Raw genomic sequence first — 21,403 nt, forward strand, 5'->3', positions numbered from 1 at the left:
TGGTATGTATCAAACATTTTTGCATTAAAATAAGGAATCGCAAAATTTGCTATTCCTTATTTTGCGATTGCACTTAAGGAATCGCAAATATTGTGATTCCTTAAATGCAATGTATCAAAGAAAAAAATGCAAAAAATGCCATTAAGGAATCGCAAATTACCACCAACTTCTAGTTGGTGGTAAGTTGCGAATTCTTTTATGCATTTTTCAAAAAAACCAAATGTGCCATATGACGCCCATACATGCCCTTAGGGCATGTATGTGCGCCATATGCCCCCAAATGTCTTTTTCAGGGGTGCAGCAGGGTGTTCTTGAGACACCCCTGCACCCTTGAAAAAATTCCAAATTTGCGATTAGCTAATTGCTAATCGCAAATTGCCCCTTCATTCCTATGGGCCTCCTGGTACCTGCGTTGTAAAAAAATGTGTTGTAAAAACATGAGTTGTAACAGTATCTGCGTTGTAATAGATGCGTTGTAACAGTAGTGCGTTGTAAAAAATGCGTTGTAACAGGTGCACACCCCTTAGATCGGACTCACGCATTGGAATCCACTCACGCGAGAGCGTCTTTGAGACTTCTTTTGTGTCGATTACGTACGCGGGGTCAAATCGTGACCCGTACGTATCGGCCATTTTGTATTCTTTGAATACACTGTGTTGATGCGGTAATTGACGAAACTAGAAGTCACAATAAATAAACGAGCAGACGTTACTGAAAGGAAACTCGGATTTACAATAAATAAACATTGCAGTTACAACGAGCAAACGTTACTGAAAGGAAACTCAAGTTGCAACGATCAATGATTGCTTCAAGCAGTAAATAGTGTAATTGAAAACACTTCTCTTCTTCACTTTAATAAAACTACTATTTCAGGGTGTGATATCAAATTGACTTATACATGGCTGATCAAAGTCTCGCTGCCCCCCCTTCTTTCCCTCCTATTCCGGGTGAACCATCAGTGCCTTGGAAAGAATGGAGAAAACTATTTCTAACTTATGTTCTTGCCACTGGTTCTGACAAGTATGGACCTATTCGCAAACAATCGATTTTATTACATCATTTGGGAGTGGAAGGCAGACAATTATATGAAGACTTACTTGAAATTTCTTTGGGAATGGGGGATGGGCAGCCTTGTAATGTGTATGAAATGAGTATGCAAATGTTAGAGAAGACATTTGTAACCAAAATTAACACAGTTTTGGAGAGAAATAAGTTCTTTTGTCGTGTACAGAAGCTTGATGAGGATATTGGGACTGATGTAGCAGCTTTGACGGGGTAATCTTTGAATTGTCAATTTGAGAACCTTGGTGATTCCCTCATTCGTGATCAAATCGTCAGATGCACTAATAACAAGAGGGTGAGGGAAAAGTTACTTATTAAAGATTGCACCCTAGATGAAGCTATTCAAATTGCCAAAGGTTTAGAAAATACCGATCTCTGGATAAAAGAGATGGATAAGTGTACCAATTCCAAATCTTCTAAAGATATTACTCCAAAAAATTCTGAGGTCCAAGCTTGTGTGGAGAAACGAATAGTGGTTAAGGTTGATAGTAAACTAGATTCAAAAGGTAGTAAACTACATTCAAAAGCTTTTGCCAAGCCTTTTGGACAAACTCGTTGTGTGCCTGTTGGTCAACGAACACGAATGAATTCCTGTATAATAAAGTGTTATAGGTGTGGTGCTCCTGGTCATATTGCGTCTAGTTCACGATGCATGGCTAGGAATGCTATTTGTAGAGCATGCGGTAGAAGGGGTCATATAGCCAAAGCGTGCAATGCCAAACTTCAATATGTTAATGAAATTGATGATTGTTGTAAAAATGTTCAAGAATTAATGTTGTGTGTTGATGGAGTGTCCTTGGTGGATTAGGCTGAGGATTCATCTTTAGGCGTAGAATGTAGTAATGTCTCTAAACTTCTAGACGTAGCTACTGAGAGTTCAGATAAGCTTGAGAAACCACATTCTCTTAATAATTTTGATAGTAGAGATCTTAAGTATCCTGGCACGAAGGATGTTAGGATGTTGATTGACTCTGGAAGTCTTTATACACTGTTATCTCAAGAAATGTATGTGAAGGTGTGGGGTGATGAGTGTGATATTGGTTCTTGGGATGTTCCTGATATCAAAGCAGTGGGGTATAGTGGGAAGACCATTGTCATTTTAGGACTTAAATGGATGGTGATTACTTTTTCACATCGAAAGGTATTTGGAAGGGTTTATTTGACAAAGCAAGGTTCAAACTTGCTTGGATGGCGTCACCAGAAAGACCTTGGAATTCTTTTAAACCCTAATGCAGCTGAACCTGTCTCGTCTCTGCCCATACTCAATGTTGATGCTTTTGAAATTGATATTATGAAGAGATTTCCTAATGTCTTTTCTGAGGATCTTGGGAAATTGAAGGGGTTTTCCCACAAAATCATTCTCAAAAGTAATGCTATTCCTGTAGTGCATAAGGTGAGGAATGTACCGTATTTGATGAGGGGTCCTCTTCAAGAGGAATTAGATAAGCTCTTAAAATTAAATATTATTGAGCCCATTGAGGCTTCTAAGTGGCTCGCGCCCATTGTAGTCGCGCCCAAAGATGGGGTAGCCAAAATTCGGCTCTGTGTGGATTTATCCGGCCTCAATAAAAATATCTGGGTTGACAGACAACCGCTACCCAACATTTCTGAAATGTTAAGTGCCATGGGTGGTGGAGTGATTTTTAGCGTGATTGATATGTCCTCAGCTTACCACCAAATTGATCTGGATGTGGATTCTAGACATCTTACCTCGTTTGTAACACCGCTGGGAGCATACCGTTATTGTAGAATGCCTTTTGGTCTGGCGTCTGCCTCAGCGGTGTTCCAGAGGGTATTGCAACTGGTTTTCCAGGGCATGAAAAATGTGCTATGTTTTCAAGACGATGTACTTATAATTGGTAAGAATTGTGATCATCATGACAAAGTCTTAATTGAAGTTTTGGAGCGGATGGAAAAGAATGGTTTAACAATAAAAAAGGATAAGTGCCAACTAAAGAGAGATAAGGTAACATATTTAGGGCATGAAATATCTGGTTTGGGAATTAAGCAACAGAAAAGCATCATATCTGCAATTAATGATGCCCCTACTCCATCTAATAAGGATCATCTAAGATCTTTTTTAGGATTAGCTGAATACTGTTCTAAATTTATTAGGGGATTTTCTGATATGGTTGAACCTTTAAGGTTGTTAATGAAAAATGGTGTTACTTTTATGTGGAATGAGGTGTGTGAGGAGGCATTCAAGTCTGTTAAGAGTGGAATTTTACATGCACCGACCTTAGGTCACTTTGATGTTAAAGCCAGGACCTTAGTTACTGCTGATGCTAGCGCTGTGGGAATCGGGGCTGTGTTGTCCCAGATTTGTGATGTTGCAGAGAGAATTGTTAGTTTTGCTTCGAGGAGACTCCAGGGTGCTGAGGTTTCTTATTTAGTGATTGAGCAAGAGGCTCTCGCATGTACCTGGGGGATTAAGCATTTCAGGTATTTCCTTTGGGGGTTGCCTTTTAGAGTGCGAACAGATCACAAGCCTCTTGTACATTTGTTTAAGGGTGGAAGACGTTTAGAGGGGAATGTTACTCCCAGGATATCTAAGTGGATTTTATCGGTGTTGGAATACAATTTTGAAGTGGAGTATATGAAGGGTGTGAAGAATGTTGTGGCAGATTATTTATCAAGGATGCCGGTGGACCAGGAATTTGAAGAATCAGAGGACATGGATGGTTTGATTAAATGCAATGAGGTACAGGCATTTGATAAAGAAGAGTGGGAGAATGCAATGTCTGACGATGAGCTATTATCTTGTGTCATGAAGTGTGTTTCTGAAGGTTGGTCTAAAGATTCTTGTTCTGATAGTCGTCTAAAAAGTTTTTATCACGTGGAAGGGGAGTTATGTGTTTGTGAAAACAAACTGTGGAGAAGGAGTAGATTGGTACCACCATACAAACTTAGATCCAAAATTATGAGCCTAGCTCACGAAGGTCATTTGGGAAGGAATATGACAAAGAGGAGGATTCGTGAGTCATTTTGGTGGCCAGGCATGGATGGTGAAATTGATGAACTTGTGAAGAACTATTATGCTTGTGCGGGGAGTGATAAGACAAAATTGGTTAGACAGCCTCCTCTTTCTTGCAGTGATTTTCCAGCAGGCCCATGGGAAAAATTAGAGATCGATTTTCTTGGTCCGATTTCTAGATTAGGTGTTCGCAGCAAATTTTTAATGGTTCTTGTTGATTACCATTCAAAGTGGTTTGTGGTGGAATCTACTGACAGTATTGATTCCAAGAAAGTCATTAATTTATTGGAGAGAACATTTTTGAATGAGGGGATTCCGAAAACATTGGTGTCGGACAATGGAGTGCAGTTGGTGTCAAGGCAAATGAAAGAGTTTTTGGATAAGATGGGAATTTGCCATGAAAGGGTGGCATTGTTCAGGCCGCAGGCCAATGGTTTAGTTGAGAGAATTAACAGGTTATTGATGGATAACATTCAGCTATCATTGGCGAATGGTTTGTTGTGGTCTGATGAACTCAAGAAGATGGTATGGTCATACAGGGTTACGCCACATTCTATTACTGGTGTCTCGCCGTTTGTTTCTTTGAAGGGGCGTGAACCTGAAGTGAAGGAAGTTCCTGGTTGGCTCTAGAGTAGGGAGTGTGTTTGGGTTGACCGTGCGAAAGTTAAGAGTGGTGTAGAAAAGCAACAGTTTGATTCAGCAAAGAACTACAATTTGAGGATGAAGGTAAGAGAGTGTGATTTCAAGGAGGGTGATTGGGTTGGGGTTAGAAAAGGTGGTATTGTTATTAAAGGGATAGTAAATATTCTCAGCCACAAACGTGTGAGATGTGTTAAGAAAAATGTTCTTATATTATCTGATGGTTCTGCTTGGAGCTGTGGTAATGTTGCAAAGTGTCCTGCTCCTTAGTGGGTATTTTCTTTTGTGTAATTATTTCATGCTATTGTTATTCTTGTTTAATTTGTTATGTTAATTTATCTATTATTTTATATTGTAATGGGGGAGATGTGTTAGGATTTATCCTCCATAGAATCTTATGATGTTGCTAGGTGTTTAGAATGTTATGTTGTGAATAGTGGCCAGTACTGAAGATGCTGGGAAGGAGCTGGAGGTCTCGGTCTCTCTACTTATGACCAATAAAGATACATCTCTTTACCAAGATTTTTGAGTTTGGATCATCTTTACAGAATGTTAATCAGTTTACAGACCTCCATTCACCTAGGATGAAACATGGTCTCCCAAGCATTACAGTAGTTCTCAAGGCAGGGATGCTTTAGCAATTTCCCCTCTCTGGATATCAAAGGCCCTGAATGAGTGTGGGGTTGTGTTAAAAGCTGATTATAGGAAACAAAAACCCAGGTAGACCAAAGAGATTTTGTGGTACAGAAACAATCTATCATATTGGATATCTATTGCAATGATACACTTTGTAAGGTTAAGGATTTGTAAAAAGTGTAATATGTGCTGGGATTGGTGGGGGGGTTATTAGGAATATATGGAGTGGGTACAGGGCGGACGCCATGATAAAAATCAGAAGGAGGAATGGGAGTCTGTTAATCATACCCTGCATTTATCCCCCTCTACCCCCAGGTCTTCGCAGAGTATTTATTTTGCCACTGTATGTACCCCTTGTCCTGCAGAGCATTATGCAGTATAAGGAGAGCAATAAAATACATGGAGCACTACATCATTTCAAAGGTATGATGATGCAGCTGTCTTCGTTGTCACAAATCTCCTTTAAATTCCACGGGTTAACCTTTTAGTTTTAAGGAAGAGGGGTTAACGTTTTACAAATCCAAAAACAGTGACTCTCAGAGGTCAATGTTATCAACAAGAAGACGTTCAAACATAGAATACAATGTAATGCTTGACAAGAGAAAGTCCTAGGTTGGACTGTGGTGAAGGTCCCAGTGGAGATCAAAGTCAACACAAGAAGAAGAAAACTTCGAACTAGACTGCGGTAGAGGATGAAGACTAAAAGCAAATCTCTGTCTGGATGTCCCATTATTTGGTAATCACAGCACAAGATGAGGAGAGCGAGTATAGAATGATGTCAGACACTAGGCCTGACTTTGAGCGGTGCAGAATACAGTGAGGAATGTCCCCACACACAGAGGTACCGATTTTGGGGAACTGGGTGCGGGAAATCTGCCCCAATATGAACTGGAACCTGAGAATACAGCAGTATATGAGGTATTACTGGGGGAAACAGTAATTCCAAGTTACATTTCCCAGGTAATTCTTTATTTTGCCTTTAAGCAGCTGAAACCTTCATGTGAAAGGAAAGAGATATGCTCTGTTCCAGCAGCAGGGCTCAGAATTCCCATGGGGCTGCTAATTGCTGTTACCGGCCCCCTCTCAATAAGGAGGCCCCTCATAATGAGGGTCTAAGTATCTTAAACATCTCTGTTCTTTCCGCACATACTTACAATCCATCCTCCCCCATCAGTGTCCATGTCACAGAGCACAGTCAAAGCTTTACACCCTTCAGGATAGATCGTGTACCAGCCACTCATAATAGTTCCTCTTTCCTGCAGCTCCTTGCAGTTCTTGGCCCCTGGAAAAAGGAGGAAAATCTTTATTTAACAAATTAAATGTCAAAATAGGATATCATTTGTACTGTTATAATTATGCAAACATCCTGTTTATTCGTATTTTACATTTTAGATCAAAGGCTGGTGCACTCAGCATTAGTAACAATTCATTTTTAGGTCTCGCTTGCGTGAGCATGCGCTAGCACTTGCGCACCCGGTTGTGAGGCTCTTGTATATAACGGGTTTGGCACCCGCTTCTTGCTTACCGTTCGTTTGCAGCGTTGTCACTCTAATTTTCTGTCTTCTATTTGGAATGTGCTATGCATGCACCACTTCCTTTTCTGTCGGCTGCGCAAGGACCAAGCACAGATTCATTTAAATGTAATTAGTGTCCCTCCGCAGTTCGTGTTAATTTTGTTAACATTTCTTTGTTTACAAAAAAATCCACTATGACGCAGTTAACGCTAGCCGCATCATAGCACTTTTGTTTTACCTCGCCCCACTTGCCCCAATATGTTTTTGCTTTGCAGTTTTCCATAGCGCAAACACAATCCGAAAGTATTGGAGTGCTCACCAGTTACATTACTGTTTCGCATTTTTCTTCTCTTTATTTTTGCCTTCTCCTGTCCTCCCCTGTCGCAGCTTGCCTGTTTTCCCCGTCCCGTCCCACTTCACTGCTTGACCCGTTCCTCGCTATCTACCCCAGAACTGATGCTTTTTTTTGCTTTGCAGATTTTCATAGCGCAAACAGGATTCGAAGGTAAATAGCGCTTTACGCACTTACCAGTTTGTTTACGGGCTCCCCTTCATTGTAGCTTCCTCCTGCCCTCCCCCGTCATTGCTTGCCCATCTTCCCATCCTAACCCACTCATGGCGGGGTGGGAGGTGCCGCCCTAGCAGAGACGTTGGGCTTTCCAGATGAGGACAATGCCCAGGGCTATGTGCTTTTTATTCAAACCCCTACGCAGGCTTGGCAAACGCCGGCTCATCCAACTCTGCACACGCTTAGAAGTGGGGAGTAACAGGCAACATTTCCACAAGGACCCCCACTGGCTGGGGTGACATGGTTGAGTCCACTGTCCACTACACTCCATTCACCAGAGGTGTATGTCGCCGTGGATATGGGTGTGTTCTGCAGTACTTCACCACCACTCTTGGCATTGTGTACTCTCCCAAACATGTTTCGACTGCATCCTTCACACATGTCTGGTTGACATCTCTACCCACATTCGGCTATTGTGTGGCTGAGGGGCCATGCCGTTGATGGCTCATGTTCATGGCTTGCCCAGGTTACCATTGTGAGTTGTTCTGTCGTGTCTGGTGGGTGGGCAGGTTGTTGTGCATGTTGGTTGTGATTTCGTGACATATGCATTGCCAGAGTTGTGGATTGCATGGTTGTGGAGTTGTGGTGAGTGGGGTGTTAATTGAGAAGTTGGCAAGGGGCTGTGCATTTCTCTTTGTGCGATCTTCGAACAGCTGGTTGCTGTTGGATGGTCGGAGGGTGAAGGGATCATCCACACTGTGTGTGTATTTGGAGGCAACATTGGTGAGGGTCCCACGGTGTTCGGATGTTGCCTGGACATTGATGTGTGACTTGTGCTTCCTGTGCGCTGATTGTGTGCTCTCTCACCATGGGGCACAGGTGGGACATGTGTGCAGTGGATTGCCCCTTACACGTGTGTGCATCTGGCAATGGCGTAGGGACCTTGCTTGGTCACCAGCGGGTCCTGACCATTGTGTTGGCCGTACGGGGACTGGGGTGCCAGGATGATGGTGATGTCCAGGACAGACGTGGGGGTCTTGGATGTGGCTGGCTGTGAGACTCCACCAACTCTGGTAGGTGTTGTTTGGAGTGTGCCAGGGGTCAACAGGTGGTGCCCAGCCAGCAGCTTGGTGTGGGGTGGGATGTTGGTTGTCTGCTGTGTTGGTGCCGTTGGCCTGTTAGGCGATGGCCAGGATGCGTAGGATGGTTGTTCCTTTCAGGCTGTAGTGGACAGTGACATTGTCAGATGTTCGGCCTGTGAGGCAGGTGCGTTTCCTGGGGGGCTGCTGCCCCTGTGGTGGTCCTGGTGGGGGAGTCTTTGTGAATGTTGAGGTGTGTTGTTGTTGTGGCATTTTTCACAGGAATGCCTAATCTGCATTAAATCAGCGATAGTAGTGGGGGTCCTCTGTGGTGATGTTTTTTACGGCTGCCATCACGGGAAAAGTGGTGCTGTGGGCTGTTAGCACCTGCTTGTGAATGGTGTGGTAAATTTATCACGACTTTGGCTGAGATAAAGTGCTGTTAATTCCGCTATAGCTCCTTGTGAATATGCCCCTCAGTGATTTGCCTAGAATCCCAGGATGTTGATGAGCCGACGTGAGACTCAAACATGGTTTACTAGCTCCAAAGACGGTAGTTCAGGCCATTACGCCACATTGCTCACTTTGCCACTGGATTCAAGTATCCTGGTTGATGAGGGGGGTTACCCCGAAACCAGTCCCAGGATGCTTGTTTCCAGTCCAGGGAAGACTTGGCTTGGCAGTTCGGGCTGGACTGTTCCCATGAGGTACAGGGTCAAGACTGATTTGCATATGGCTGGGTCTGAACTGAGGTGGCGGAGTAAAATAAAGAATGATGCTGGATGCAACCCAGATCTGTGACTGGTGGTGAGTGCCTGTAAAGTTTCAGCGCTCCGTCCATCATCTCCTTGTGGTTGCTTTGTTCACTGTAAGTTGGCAGGGTATGGCCAAGTGTGGGTCACTTGCTAACTTTGCCACTTGATTCAAGCTAGCCTGGCTGATGAGGGATGTTTTTCCCAGTCCAGGGAAGACTTGGCTTGGCTGTTCGGGCTGGACTGTTCCCTTGAGGCACAGGGTCAAGACTCATTTGCAAATGGCCATGTCTGAACGGGGGAGGCGAAGTGAGTAAAAGAACAATGATGGATTCAACCCAGATCTTTGACTGGAGGTGAGTGTCTGAAAAGTTTCAGTGCTTCGTCCATCACCTCCATGTGTTTGCTTTCTCCTCCTGCAGAGGCAGGTGCGCTCCTCCTCACTCCAGGCAGGCATGCTTACTTTTAGGCAACCTTCAGACAGAACAATAGAACAAAGTAGATTGGTTCGGGTCTGACTTTTATTTCACTGATAGCAGATCTGGATTCACTGTTTAAGTCTTCAGTGCAGGTGTGAGCTGGGTTTCTTTAAATGTCATTTTCTATTTGCTCTGTAGACACAGTCTTTAGGTGAAGTGGTGTTAAACAAAGCAGGAAGCAATGGGGCTGGCTCCAAGTGTGAGTATCCAAAACAGGCATTTACTATAGTGTGAGGCTTCTGCACTGGCTTGACTTGAGCATTCCTAAACATTTTATCGGAGACAGACAAAAGGAAAGGCCCTGCAATAACAGAAACTTCATTCTCACCGCTCATCCCTACCATTTACCCAATGGCAATGCACAGGAAGAACTAATCAGTAGCTCACAAGGTCCTCATTGAATTGGTAAGGGAATCCATGTCTCCATCCTTTACCTCAGTGGCTGGGTCTCAAACATCCAGTTAAAGGAATGCCTGCAATACACTTACACTGACTAGTGAAGCCTTCTTTGCTCTCCATTTTCAGCCATTGTAAACCAGGGAACTCTGAAATGGATCCCAGTAGCTCCACTACTCAGATTCTCTCACACACCACTGCTTTGTGATATGCAGAGGACACAGACAGTGGTCTATTGCCTTCCACAAGTTCACATTTGGTGCACTCCTCCCAGCCAATGTACAGGTCCCAGTTCTCTCACTATACCAAATACATGGTTAAGCCTTCAAAAGTCAGGATTTGGTTTCACATGCAGTCAGGCACTCGGTGAAGGGGAAATAACCTGTTGCCTTGGAGGTGACATTCCCACCCTAACACACATTCTACTATCCCTGACTTAGTGAAAGCCTGGATAGTCTGTGTCACACTGAGAGGTTTCTTTGCTTTCACCCTAGGATAGTCCTTTTTCATATCACTAAGAATGACCAATGTAGCTCTTATAATTCTAGTGATAGTACAGTTTGAAATTGGGTTTGGAACTTCACCTTAAGTTCCACGTCCCCAGTTACTGCTAGCTGAACAGGCGCTTGGATGCCAGTGGATGTCATAGGTTTTGTGTGTATCCATGCCAACAGAAAATTCCAACCAGTTTACAGACACAGTGACAGGCCACTAAAATTCATTATCCCAGTTCACACACTATTGGGTACTAGAACAACTTCAGCATGAGCATTTACACACCCACACTAACAAAATGCCTCATGAGACCATTTAGAGCAATAACTGAGATGAGATGAGCTGCAGCAGTAACCTGTCTCTCGTTGAACTGTGTCTGGTGCCTAGGGCACAACCACCAAAGCCTCTGTGGTTCTGGTTCACCACACATCAGGACATTGAGCAGCCAGTCACTCAGCAGCTTAATCCTAGCCTTCTGAATTGGTGAGATATTTAGGTTAAAAGGCATTTTGAAAGCTGTAACTCTAATTAGGCATCACGTTTATTGTGTTTGCACTTCTGTTACAGTATCATAGCGCCAAACCCTATATCACCTATTAAGGTAAGCCTTGACTTCTGGCCTTTGCAGCGGTTACTAGAGGTCTACTGCCCTCGCTAAACAGGATCGTCGCACTGTTTGTTGTGCTTTGCTTTTTAAATCAACTTTTAAAATTAACTTGAATCAATGCTGCTATTATTTTAAAGTTGTTCTTACTATCGCTTTTACCTGATTCATGGGGGAGCTTTGTTCAATGCCCGGGTGGAGGCACACGGAGAGATGTACTAAGCTTAGGTAGGGGCTCACGCAGTTTTAGGTGCCGGGTCAGCGTTCTAGCGGCTGGACCCAACGCACAGTTCACGCCCTGAATGAAAAGCGCCAGATGACACGACCGCGCAGCGCTTACTAGAGGCCTACTGTCCTCGCTAAACAGGATCGTCGCACTGTTTGTTGCGCTTTGCTTTTTAAATCAACTTTTAAAATTAACTTGAATCAATACTGCTATTGTTTTAAAATTGTTCTTACAATCGTTTTATCTAATTCTTGGGGGAGCTGTGTTCAATGCTCTGGTGGAGGCACACAGGGGAGATGTACTAAGCTTAGGTAGGGGCTCATGCAGTTTTAGGCGCCGGGTCAGTTTTCTAGCGGCTGGACCTCAGGCACAGCACATGCACTGAGAAGCACTAGATGATGTGACCACGCAGCGGGTGTGCCACTGGGGCGCCAAAGGCAAGCCAGTCGGCACCTGTCCTCCCCCGAATGGGCCCAGGTGCCAGAAGCACTGTCTCTGCAACCCAAGAAGGCCTTTGCTACTCTAGTTCGCTGCTAAAACTGTTAAATAGAACCCCAAGTCCCAATTGCACCCACTCTATATCACTTGAGGAGCATCAGGACAGGTGTCTAAACTGTTGGTTTCAAATTCCTCCATCTGCTCCCCCCTTACCCTCAATGGGACATCCTAAAAATTACTTCTGTTTAACTGCAGATCCCTACCCAAACACACAACTGAGATCTCAATGCTGCTAAAAGACTCAGATCCAGAAGTTCTGTTTCTTACAGAGACCTGGCTCACTGCCTGCTCAGAGCCAGACATTGTCCAATCACTTCCTCCTGGATATTTAATCCAGAGGAAGGACAGAACGACAGGCTTGGGCGGTGGTATCGCCATCATCTAAAATGACAATACGACCTGCTGATTGTTAGGCAGTCCGTTATTAGACTGCGAGAATGTCCACTTTTTTAATAGAATTCACCCCCTCACTTTCACTCTCAGGCATTCTGATTTATCGTCCACCTGGGACAATGCGACAAATTTGTGAATCCCTGTAGGAAACAGCCCTTAATCCTTCTAGTACTTCTGCTAATTTAACCCTCCTCGGAGATTTTAACTTGCACTTTGATGACCCCATGGCATCATCAACGACCGAACTAGCATGAGACCTTATGGCCTGTCAACTGTATCAGAAGGTCCCCCAAGCAACTCATATCAAAGGTCACCACCTCGACCCAATTTTTTTTAGTCTGGGGGAACTAAAAGGGAAAACTCCCATGCCCATTCCATGGTCAGACCATGTGACTGGTCCCCACTTATCCCTGCCTCATACACCCAGTCAACAAGAATACAAATTCGTCCCTGGCCTAAACTCCCCTTGGAGTGGTGGACTCAGGAACTCGAAAACACCAAACCGAGCCTTGATTCTAATCCAGTCGTAGCCTACAAAACTTTTACTAACTGGGTGGAGGGGTCATTGAACTTGGTGCTCCCAAAGAAATCAATCCAGAAGAAAGCGAGACCCAATAAATCCACATGGTTCTCCCCTAAGCTCTGTATCCTAAAACAACAATCTAAAAAATTGGAAAGAATATGGAGGAAAGTCTTTGCATGGATTTTTGCTCATATACAGAACTGTGCACAGAGCATTAGGACCTTAGTGAATTATGGTGTGACAAAAACTCACCTCTGTACCTAACAAAACCCTTGCCAGCTAGCAATCAGTGTCACATTAGAACTTCGTCCTATAGCAAAGAAACCAATGATTAGACAACCCAGAACATGCGACTTAGGACTATCTCAAGAATAGTGGGAAGTGAATACAATCTTTGGTTACACTCCTAGTAGTCCGTAACTGGAGTAATAAAGAAACATGGTAAGGTTAAAATCGTTATTTTAACGTTGTGTCCGCAAATGCAGTATCTTAGACAACATAAGCAGACATACTATCAGTAATATTGTGATTAGCAAGGTTACAATTCCATAAAACACAAAAGGAGGAACCATGTTACAATAGTAGTGCAAACAGGTAAAATATAGTGCCTAGTTATACACCCTCCCTATATAGGATCATTATTATTATAAAATATAGAAGGTCTCATGAGCATCGGGGGACCCCATTTACCTTTCCGCTCAGTAAATGTAAATTACATCAGGATCATTATATGTCTCTCTGCATCCCTGGATTCTTCCAAGTGTGTGAGATTATGTCAAGTGTGCTATGATAAACGCGGCAGAATCTCACTCAGCTCACAGCTGCCAAAATATTGTGTCTAGAAAGTGTTACACGGGCATGTTGAAAAGCAGGCTCACGCGTTATAATGACCTTGGCGGCGCACTCACTGTACAGACAGAGAGTACGATGTATGTCTAGGGAAGGGAAAAACAAACTCTTTCCCATGTGAGAACCTTCTAAAAAGCGAACTCGCAAAAACAACTAGCAGCAGTGTCGTGCGCAAAAGCAGTCAAAGGATAAAGATGGCGTTTAAATTCAGAAAAGCCATGCTAGCATAACATACACGCACGCATAAGGTGGCCCTAATCCACACAACAACTTCTCACCCATTAAGAAACAGGAATATAGGGCGGCTATTGGAACATACAAGGCCGAAATAAAACGAGCCCAGACCACTTTCTACCAGGAAAAGATTATATCAGCAGCCAATTCCTCTAGAGAAACTTTTTTCATTGGTGGCAAAAGTTACTTAAAGTCCCCCACCCTCCAGCGGCACCAGATCCATCTGGGCACTGCTGCAATGAACTTGCTGAATACTTCTCCACTAAAGTACATAACATTCTTAAACATCTTCCTCAAAGGGACAGTGATATATCCAAGCCTAGGGACGCGGGTGAGCATGAAAATGAACATTATCTGGAGACCTATACCCAGTTGACTCATGAGTAATTTCAAGCTATTCTATCAGCAGTTAAATCTGTGTCACCACTGGACCCTGCGCCACCTAACATTCTGAAACTGGTAGTACCTACAGTTGCTTCTACCATTACCAGTCTGATTAACACCTCCCTCGCATCGGGTATGGTCCCCCACAAGTGGAAAAGGGCAATGGTAAAGTCATTGCAAAATAAAAACTATTCGGACCCTTCCGACTTCGGCAATTATTGACCTATCTCGCTCCTTCCCAGAATTAGCAAAGTCACAGAGAAGCATGTTAACCACACGTTCTCCGCGTTTCTCGAGTCCCATAATTTGCTCCACCCCTCACAGAAGGGCTTCCGCCCTCATTAAGGCACGGAGACCTCATTACTAGTGGTGGTGGAAGATGTGAGAAAAATCCTTGACGCAGGAGGTTCGTCGGCCCTAAACCTCCTCAACCTGAGCGCAGCCTTTGATACGGTGAACCATCGAACTCTGGTTTACCGTCTCAGGAGTATAGGTGAGACCGGCAGAACCTGGAAGGATCTTTCCTAGAAGAAAAATCCTTACAGGTTTTCGATGGCGACATTTTCTCAAAACCTATCCCCTTTCAGTGTGGAGTCCCTCAGGGTTCATCCCTGAGCCCGACTCATTTTGATGCGTATATATCCCACTGGCGGATATTATATCCCTCTTTTGGATTCACATAGTAACATATGCTGATGACACACAATTGGATGTCGCATTGAGCCAGGTCAACCAGACGCCCACTGATCTTCATGGATGTCTTGAAGAAGTTACCAAGTGGATGAGTATGTCCCATTTAAAACTCAATGGTGATAAAACTGAGCTCATGCTTCTTGGTAACCATTTAAACTTTAAATCAAGTACCATGTGGCCAGCATGTATGGGCCCGGTACCGACCCCAAAAAACGAGATAAAAAGTATAGGCATCTGGTTAGATCCAGACCTCACATTTAAAGCTCAAGCCAGGAAGACTGCTGCATCTTGTTACTGTATGCTAAGAATGATTCGCAAAGTGCTTCCTCTCCTACCTGATCAATCAAAAAAACTGTTGGTCCAAGCCCTAATTCTCTCAAAGTTGATTATGGCAAAGCCCTTTATCTGGGTGCCCCAAACGCAGTGATCACGAAGCTGCCGATCGTACAAAACTCTGCAGCAAGACTGCTCACAGGAAACCCACAACAGCTGCTCAGCAAAGCCTGTGCTACGCGCCCTCCATTGGATACCGGTGCAAGAGAGAGTTAACTTTAAAGCCCTCTGCATTGCCCATAAGTCTCTTGGAGGGAATGGACCTCCCATCATCATAACCATGATCTGCCCTTATAAAGCTAACAGAAGACTCTGCTCAGATGAGCTCCAACTTTCAGTGGTACCCAGGATTAAGAAGGCCAGAAGTGGTGGTCGGCGTTTTTCATACAATGCTGTGAAACTCTGGAACACCCTTCTGTTGCATCTTCGTAGGGAATCCAACCATCTCACATTTAGGAAACAGCTCTTTCCGTAGGTGCTTTGTTCATCTCTAGTTAAATGCTACAGCGCTGGGATGCTCCCGGGTAGCCATGCGCTATATAAAAAAAATTCATGTAATTTCACTACCTTTGGAGAGTCAAGTGTCCAATTGGAGTGCAGACAAGAAATCCTGAGGCTTTGGACTCCAGTGGTAGGGGGCGTATCCTACTACTAACTTGCCTGGTGGCCCATAGAAAAGGCCTACCACCATGAACTATAAAACGTTTGGACCAAGATCTTTGTTAGAAACACCCAGTACTGTTGGCTTGCACATACTTATGAGGTACAGGCCTTGTGTCACAAAATGACATTTAAAACAGATAAATACAAACAATGGGAACCCAGATAGACCCGGCTCTGGACCCAGAACATAATGGATCAATCTAAGAACCATAGACTTCTAAAAAAAACAAGTGAAATAAAGATGGAGCTTCCTAAGAGAACAAATATATGTATGCATCTTTGTATGAAAACTGGATAGCGACAATGTTCCAATCCTGCATCTGTATCAATCAGTATTATGCTGAAGTGTTTTTACATCACATTTGGTAACCTTGGTTTATTTATTTTGCCAGTAACGTTCATTAGAACAGCAACGCAGTTCCCTCCCCGCAAACACAGTGATCCACCCACATAATACAAATGCAGGCAGACAAAAGTCTTGGCTACAGTGGTGACTACTCCGTTACCGCCATAGCCAAATTTCTCCTAAGGCTAGACAGGCTGAGGGCCGTTGGAGACTATTGGCTATATTTCATCCACCTTTTAAGAGTGGGTGAACATATAGCCTTTTTTTACTGTCCATCACCGCTAGGCAAACCCTGGCAGTGATGGACAGTAAAAAAGCACCCAAAAAAATCCTTGGCTTGGAGATTACTCTAATGGCAAGGGGGGCATTATCTTTTTTATTATCAAAAAGACAATGATGCTTTAGATTTGCTTTTAAAAAAAATAAGAAAACAGTTTGGTGCAAGGCTCCGTTATGTTGACGGAGCCTTGCACCAAACTGACAAAAGCATTGAAAGGAATTGCCATGATGGAGGTTTCTGGCAATGGTTTAGAAATGACTGCCAGCTGGGTAGTTATTTCTGAATTTGGCAACCGGCATCTCCAAGAAACTGGATCCTCACTGATAAATAAATCAACCCTGAGACTTAGCTAGCAGAGCAGCTTTGTGGGATGCTTCCAAGGCAAGGAAGAATTAGCACCAGAACAAATGTGTTTGTCTTTCCTTGTATGAATATACTATTAAAAAATTTAATTGTAGGTGAAAGTGCCCTCAGCAAAGATTCAAAGGGCCCGAATCACAGAACTAACTTAAGACAAAATCCTACCATTTTGGTATTCACAGAAGGCACTTACTCATTTCGGTATTCACAGAAGTTAGGAGTCCTAACTTTAGGACACCTAAATGCCTTCTGTGAATACCGAAAGTCTTAAAATTAGGATTTTTCTCAGTTTAGGAGTAGTAAAGTTAGGACTTCTAACTTTAGGACTCCTAAATGCCTTCTGTGAATACCGAAAGTCTTAAAATTAGGATTTTTTTCAGATTAGGAGTAGTAAAGTTAGGATACCTAACTTTAGGACTCCTAAATGCCTTCTGTGAAAACCGAAAGTCTTATAATTAGGATTTACCCCAGTTTAGGTGTAGTAAAGTTAGGATTCCAGTCATCCCGACTGGCTTTCAACAGGCTCAAAGAGCCCGACGGCCAGTCTGAATTGCAACATCATCCCTTACGGATGGTGTTTCCACCGTCAGGATTATGAAGTCGGTTTCCGACAGGCTTTCCATGTCAGGCTTTCCGACATGGAGAACCTGTTGGAAAGCAACTTTGGAGGCCACTAGCAGGGCCCCCCTCTATCCGCAAGTGCAACATCATTCCTTACGGATGGTGTTTCCACCGTCAGGATTATGAAGTCGGTTTCCGACAGGCTTTCCATGTCAGGCTTTCCGACATGGAGAACCTGTTGGAAAGCAACTTTGGAGGCCACTAGCAGGGCCCCCCTCTATCCGCAGTATCTGGTTGGGGTCCAATGGGGCACCTATGCTGCCCACCTGTAAATCCCTTCACTGTGTGGGTGCATGCCACACTGTGCAGAGATTTACAGTTACTCATTTCACTATGGGAGCTTGTGCTGCGGCTGGTTTTCGACCACCGCTCAAGCTCCCATAGGGAAATGGGAGTCTGCAACCGCACCATGTGCGGTCACATTGTAATGGCGGATTCGGACCACCGAAACGGTCTCGGACGGTCAGAGGAAACTCCAACCGGCATCCTAATCAGCACCTTTATATTTAAACAGCATTGAGGTTATTGGGGCTCTCAGTAAATAATTTTCAACCAGGTGCTAACAATAGCACCTGGTTGAAAAGGGCCCGGTGTTTCAGCACCACCACCTCCAAAGTGCTGTGGCTCTGGGCCAGAGGCCCCCTACGGTGTCATAAAACCTGTTAGAGTATGAGAAATAGCTTTGCTGTCACAGGCCCTAGCTAGTAAGATTTAGGCAACGTGAAGCATAATTTTCCATTCAGATATTTGAAAATGTAAGATCAATGTAACTTGAAAGTATCCATGCTGCAGCAGGCCTAACACTGTACGATATATGTAATTTGAGGGACGGCATTGACGTCAGGTTCTATGTGCTAGAACTGCTGTCTGAGATCTGAGTCTGTAAGATCTATGTAGCATGTACATGTTTGAACAATCTGTGTAACATGAGCGACATCTCAGAGGACCAGCTTTAGAGTAGTTGGTACCCGAGCATGTAATCTCTGATAGATTTCCTGTGTGAGCTCTGCGCCTGCGTCAAGATCCGTGCAAACTAGGGCATTGCTTTGCTCTCAAAATGTTGGAAGCTTATGATTTGACGTACATGAATGAAGACAATTTTCTAGAGTGAAAGTCGGTGATTTCGGTGCGGACCGCAATTGCTCAACCTCAGTTCAGCGTAGAGCACTTACTTATACCTGTAAGAAACCTGTACAGTTATCACAGAGTGTTCCTGAAAAGTCTGCAGCCACCCCACATTGTTCTCAAGTACTTTTTGAAAGACATCTGTGATACCTTTCTTCTTTGTAAGTTCACTAATGTTGAAGTTTGCCTCTTATGTTTGACGAAGTCGATGACATCCAAGATCGGATTTTTTTGGGTGGCGGTTAATACGCATTTCAATGAAGAATTTTTCATTTAGAGATGATTTTCATGAGTGTAGAAATGATACGACGTTTTTGTGTTATTAAGTATTGACTATTTGTAAAATGGTTGATTCCATGCTGCAACCTTTCTTGAAGCCACTTGTTATTCATGCAGTAGGTTGTTGTCAGAGAGAAATTGTTTGATCTGCACAATGTCACGGGTTTCTAACATTTTTTATAGAAATTATATGTTTGAGACTGTCTAACAGTTGTTCACATCCTATGTTCTTGTTTTCCCAAGTGTGATTCTGAGTCCTCTCAAGCTACCACCTACCTCACTGCCAACCAGAGACACTTGCAGCGCTTCCATCTCTGGCAACCACTAGAACATGTTATACCTGAAAACATTGAACCCTACGCCTATTAACACAGAAACAAAAGTGAAACCCTGTTTAAAATGTGCTACCAACAAATTATACAGTGAGCAAGTCGTCTGAAACATACTTATACTAAGCAAATCAAGAATACCATTGCACCCAGAATTCGGTCCCAATCTGGCTAAACAGTACTTTTACCCTTATATTTTCCCTGCAACCTTCATGGGGGGGGAGGCATGGGGGGGGGAGGAAGGGGGGGGGGCTACACATTTAATAAAATAAGAGGCTACACGTCATTTGCAGGCCAAATTGATTACATACGATATTCTATAATATAGTGGTTAACATACAATATTGGTCATTGTCTACCTTCCGCCATACATATTTAGTGTTACATAGATGTCAATTCAACATCACATGTAATACTTGCTCAATCTTTTTTAGAACATTTTTATTATTGCATTTACCAAGAAACAAAGCGTCACAGTGAGTCGGCAGAGAGGTAAAAACACATTAGACAATACGATGAAACCAAGGTACATCTGGGGCAGTGCAACAGGCAGCAAATCACGTTTGATCATAGTTAGAGATATATTGATGGTACAGTAATCATGCCCACATGAGCCTAATACAGGCTCATGTACTACTTTAACATTGGACAACGGTGACAATCATTCTCAAGTAGGCCTATCTACATTCTCCACTACATCAAATCCATAATATTTCTGCCAGGGGCCTAAGATCTTATCAAATATTTTTGGGCATCCTCTTCACGGATAAGTGACTTTTTCCACAGCCATATACGTATCCATTCCCAATCCCCGCTCCTGCAGAGTAGGCAGTTCTGAAGCCTTTCAATTTTCCTATTTCCTCATCTCTTGCCTAACCACAGTGGGGTCTCTTGGGGTGTTGTGTTGCCCACCTCAGGTGTCCCTGAACCCTATTCCAAGCGTCCATAGTTACCTGGGTCACCGGTAAAAAATGTCTGTCTCTACTGCCCCCATATATAAGTAATGCACACATGATTTGGATGTGAAACTGGGTGCGTTCGAGCAAGTAAACAGGGTGATCAACCACACATGTCCTCAGTCATTTATAACTACTAAATGAGCAGCCCAATAGTACCCTCGGATGTCCCACCATCATATAGGTTTCTCTGTAGGATTGGTAGCAAGATCCTAGGTTGGCCTCCATTCCACATTAACTTACGGATCTCCCCGTTAATCTTGATTTGTCTGGCATTGGGTAGTAATTTTTTGGGAGTACCTATAACACATGCGCAGGACAGTCATCTTGAACATTGATGAGTAGCGTAAGGGATAGTCTGCTCCACCGGTCAACATTGGCCAGGCGCTCTAGAATAATTCTTTGGAGGTTGTGATTCAGATCTAATTTTCTGTCTGTGATGAAAAAATACGCCTAAGTATTTGAAGCCTTCTCTTTTTACATGTAGCCGTCGAGGCAAGGTATCAAGATCGGGTGCCAAGCCAGTATGATAGAGTCCTGACTTGTCCCATTTAACTGAATATCCCGAATGGGCACCATATTCACCAAACACCTGCAATATTACTGGTGTTGTGTCACTTATAGCTCCCTCCCTCGCACTTCCTCAACTTGCGGTGACCCAAAAGTGGGAGGAGTGGCAAGTAGGTCTCAAACGACTCCAGGGAAGGCGGTCCGCTATTGGGGCTCACCCTGGGCCATTTATCTGCTCACTGCTCTGCCAGAGTCTCTCATCAGTGACCCTGTTGTTGCTATGCAGTCTCATCCCCTTAGGATGTAGGATTCTCGGTTTCATCCTGCGTGCCCTACAGTTGATTAGTTTTTGACACCTTGGTCTCGGAGTTGTGGCATGTCACCGCAATGTCCTTCCCCCCGGTGCTTGTCTCATCCTCTCCAGTATCACATGCCTGTAGATATTACTGTCAGCGGGTATCATCTTCAGAGGCTGAGGATCCACCATCACTAGGTCTGTCTCTGGGGAGTATTGTTTGTCTCGACTCTCTCACTCTTCTCGACCGAGTGCATTTACGCCTAATCGAGGACCAAATCTTGGGTCTGGCACCCAGTCTGTTTCCGTGTGGGTGAGAGGAGTCAATTACTTGTGTTGGTTTAAGTTACAGTCTCCCTTTAGCCCTT

The 21,403-nt window shown here is 43.8% G+C and overlaps 1 protein-coding gene across 2 annotated transcripts in view; it reads right to left on the reverse strand.

The window, feature by feature from the left end:
• Positions 1–21,403, reverse strand: part of LOC147710457 (ficolin-1-like) — a 511,385-nt gene that overhangs the window by 198,738 nt on the left and 291,244 nt on the right. For both annotated transcript variants that reach the window (XM_086921145.1, XM_086921144.1), the window contains one exon: positions 6,466–6,593. In XM_086921145.1, the coding sequence (XP_086777271.1) occupies positions 6,466–6,593 (128 nt within the window). The remainder of the gene's footprint in view (positions 1–6,465; positions 6,594–21,403) is intronic.

The sequence above is a fragment of the Lissotriton vulgaris genome, chromosome 5 (assembly GCF_964263255.1).
Source record: "Lissotriton vulgaris chromosome 5, aLisVul1.2, whole genome shotgun sequence".
Lineage (NCBI taxonomy): Eukaryota > Metazoa > Chordata > Amphibia > Caudata > Salamandridae > Lissotriton > Lissotriton vulgaris.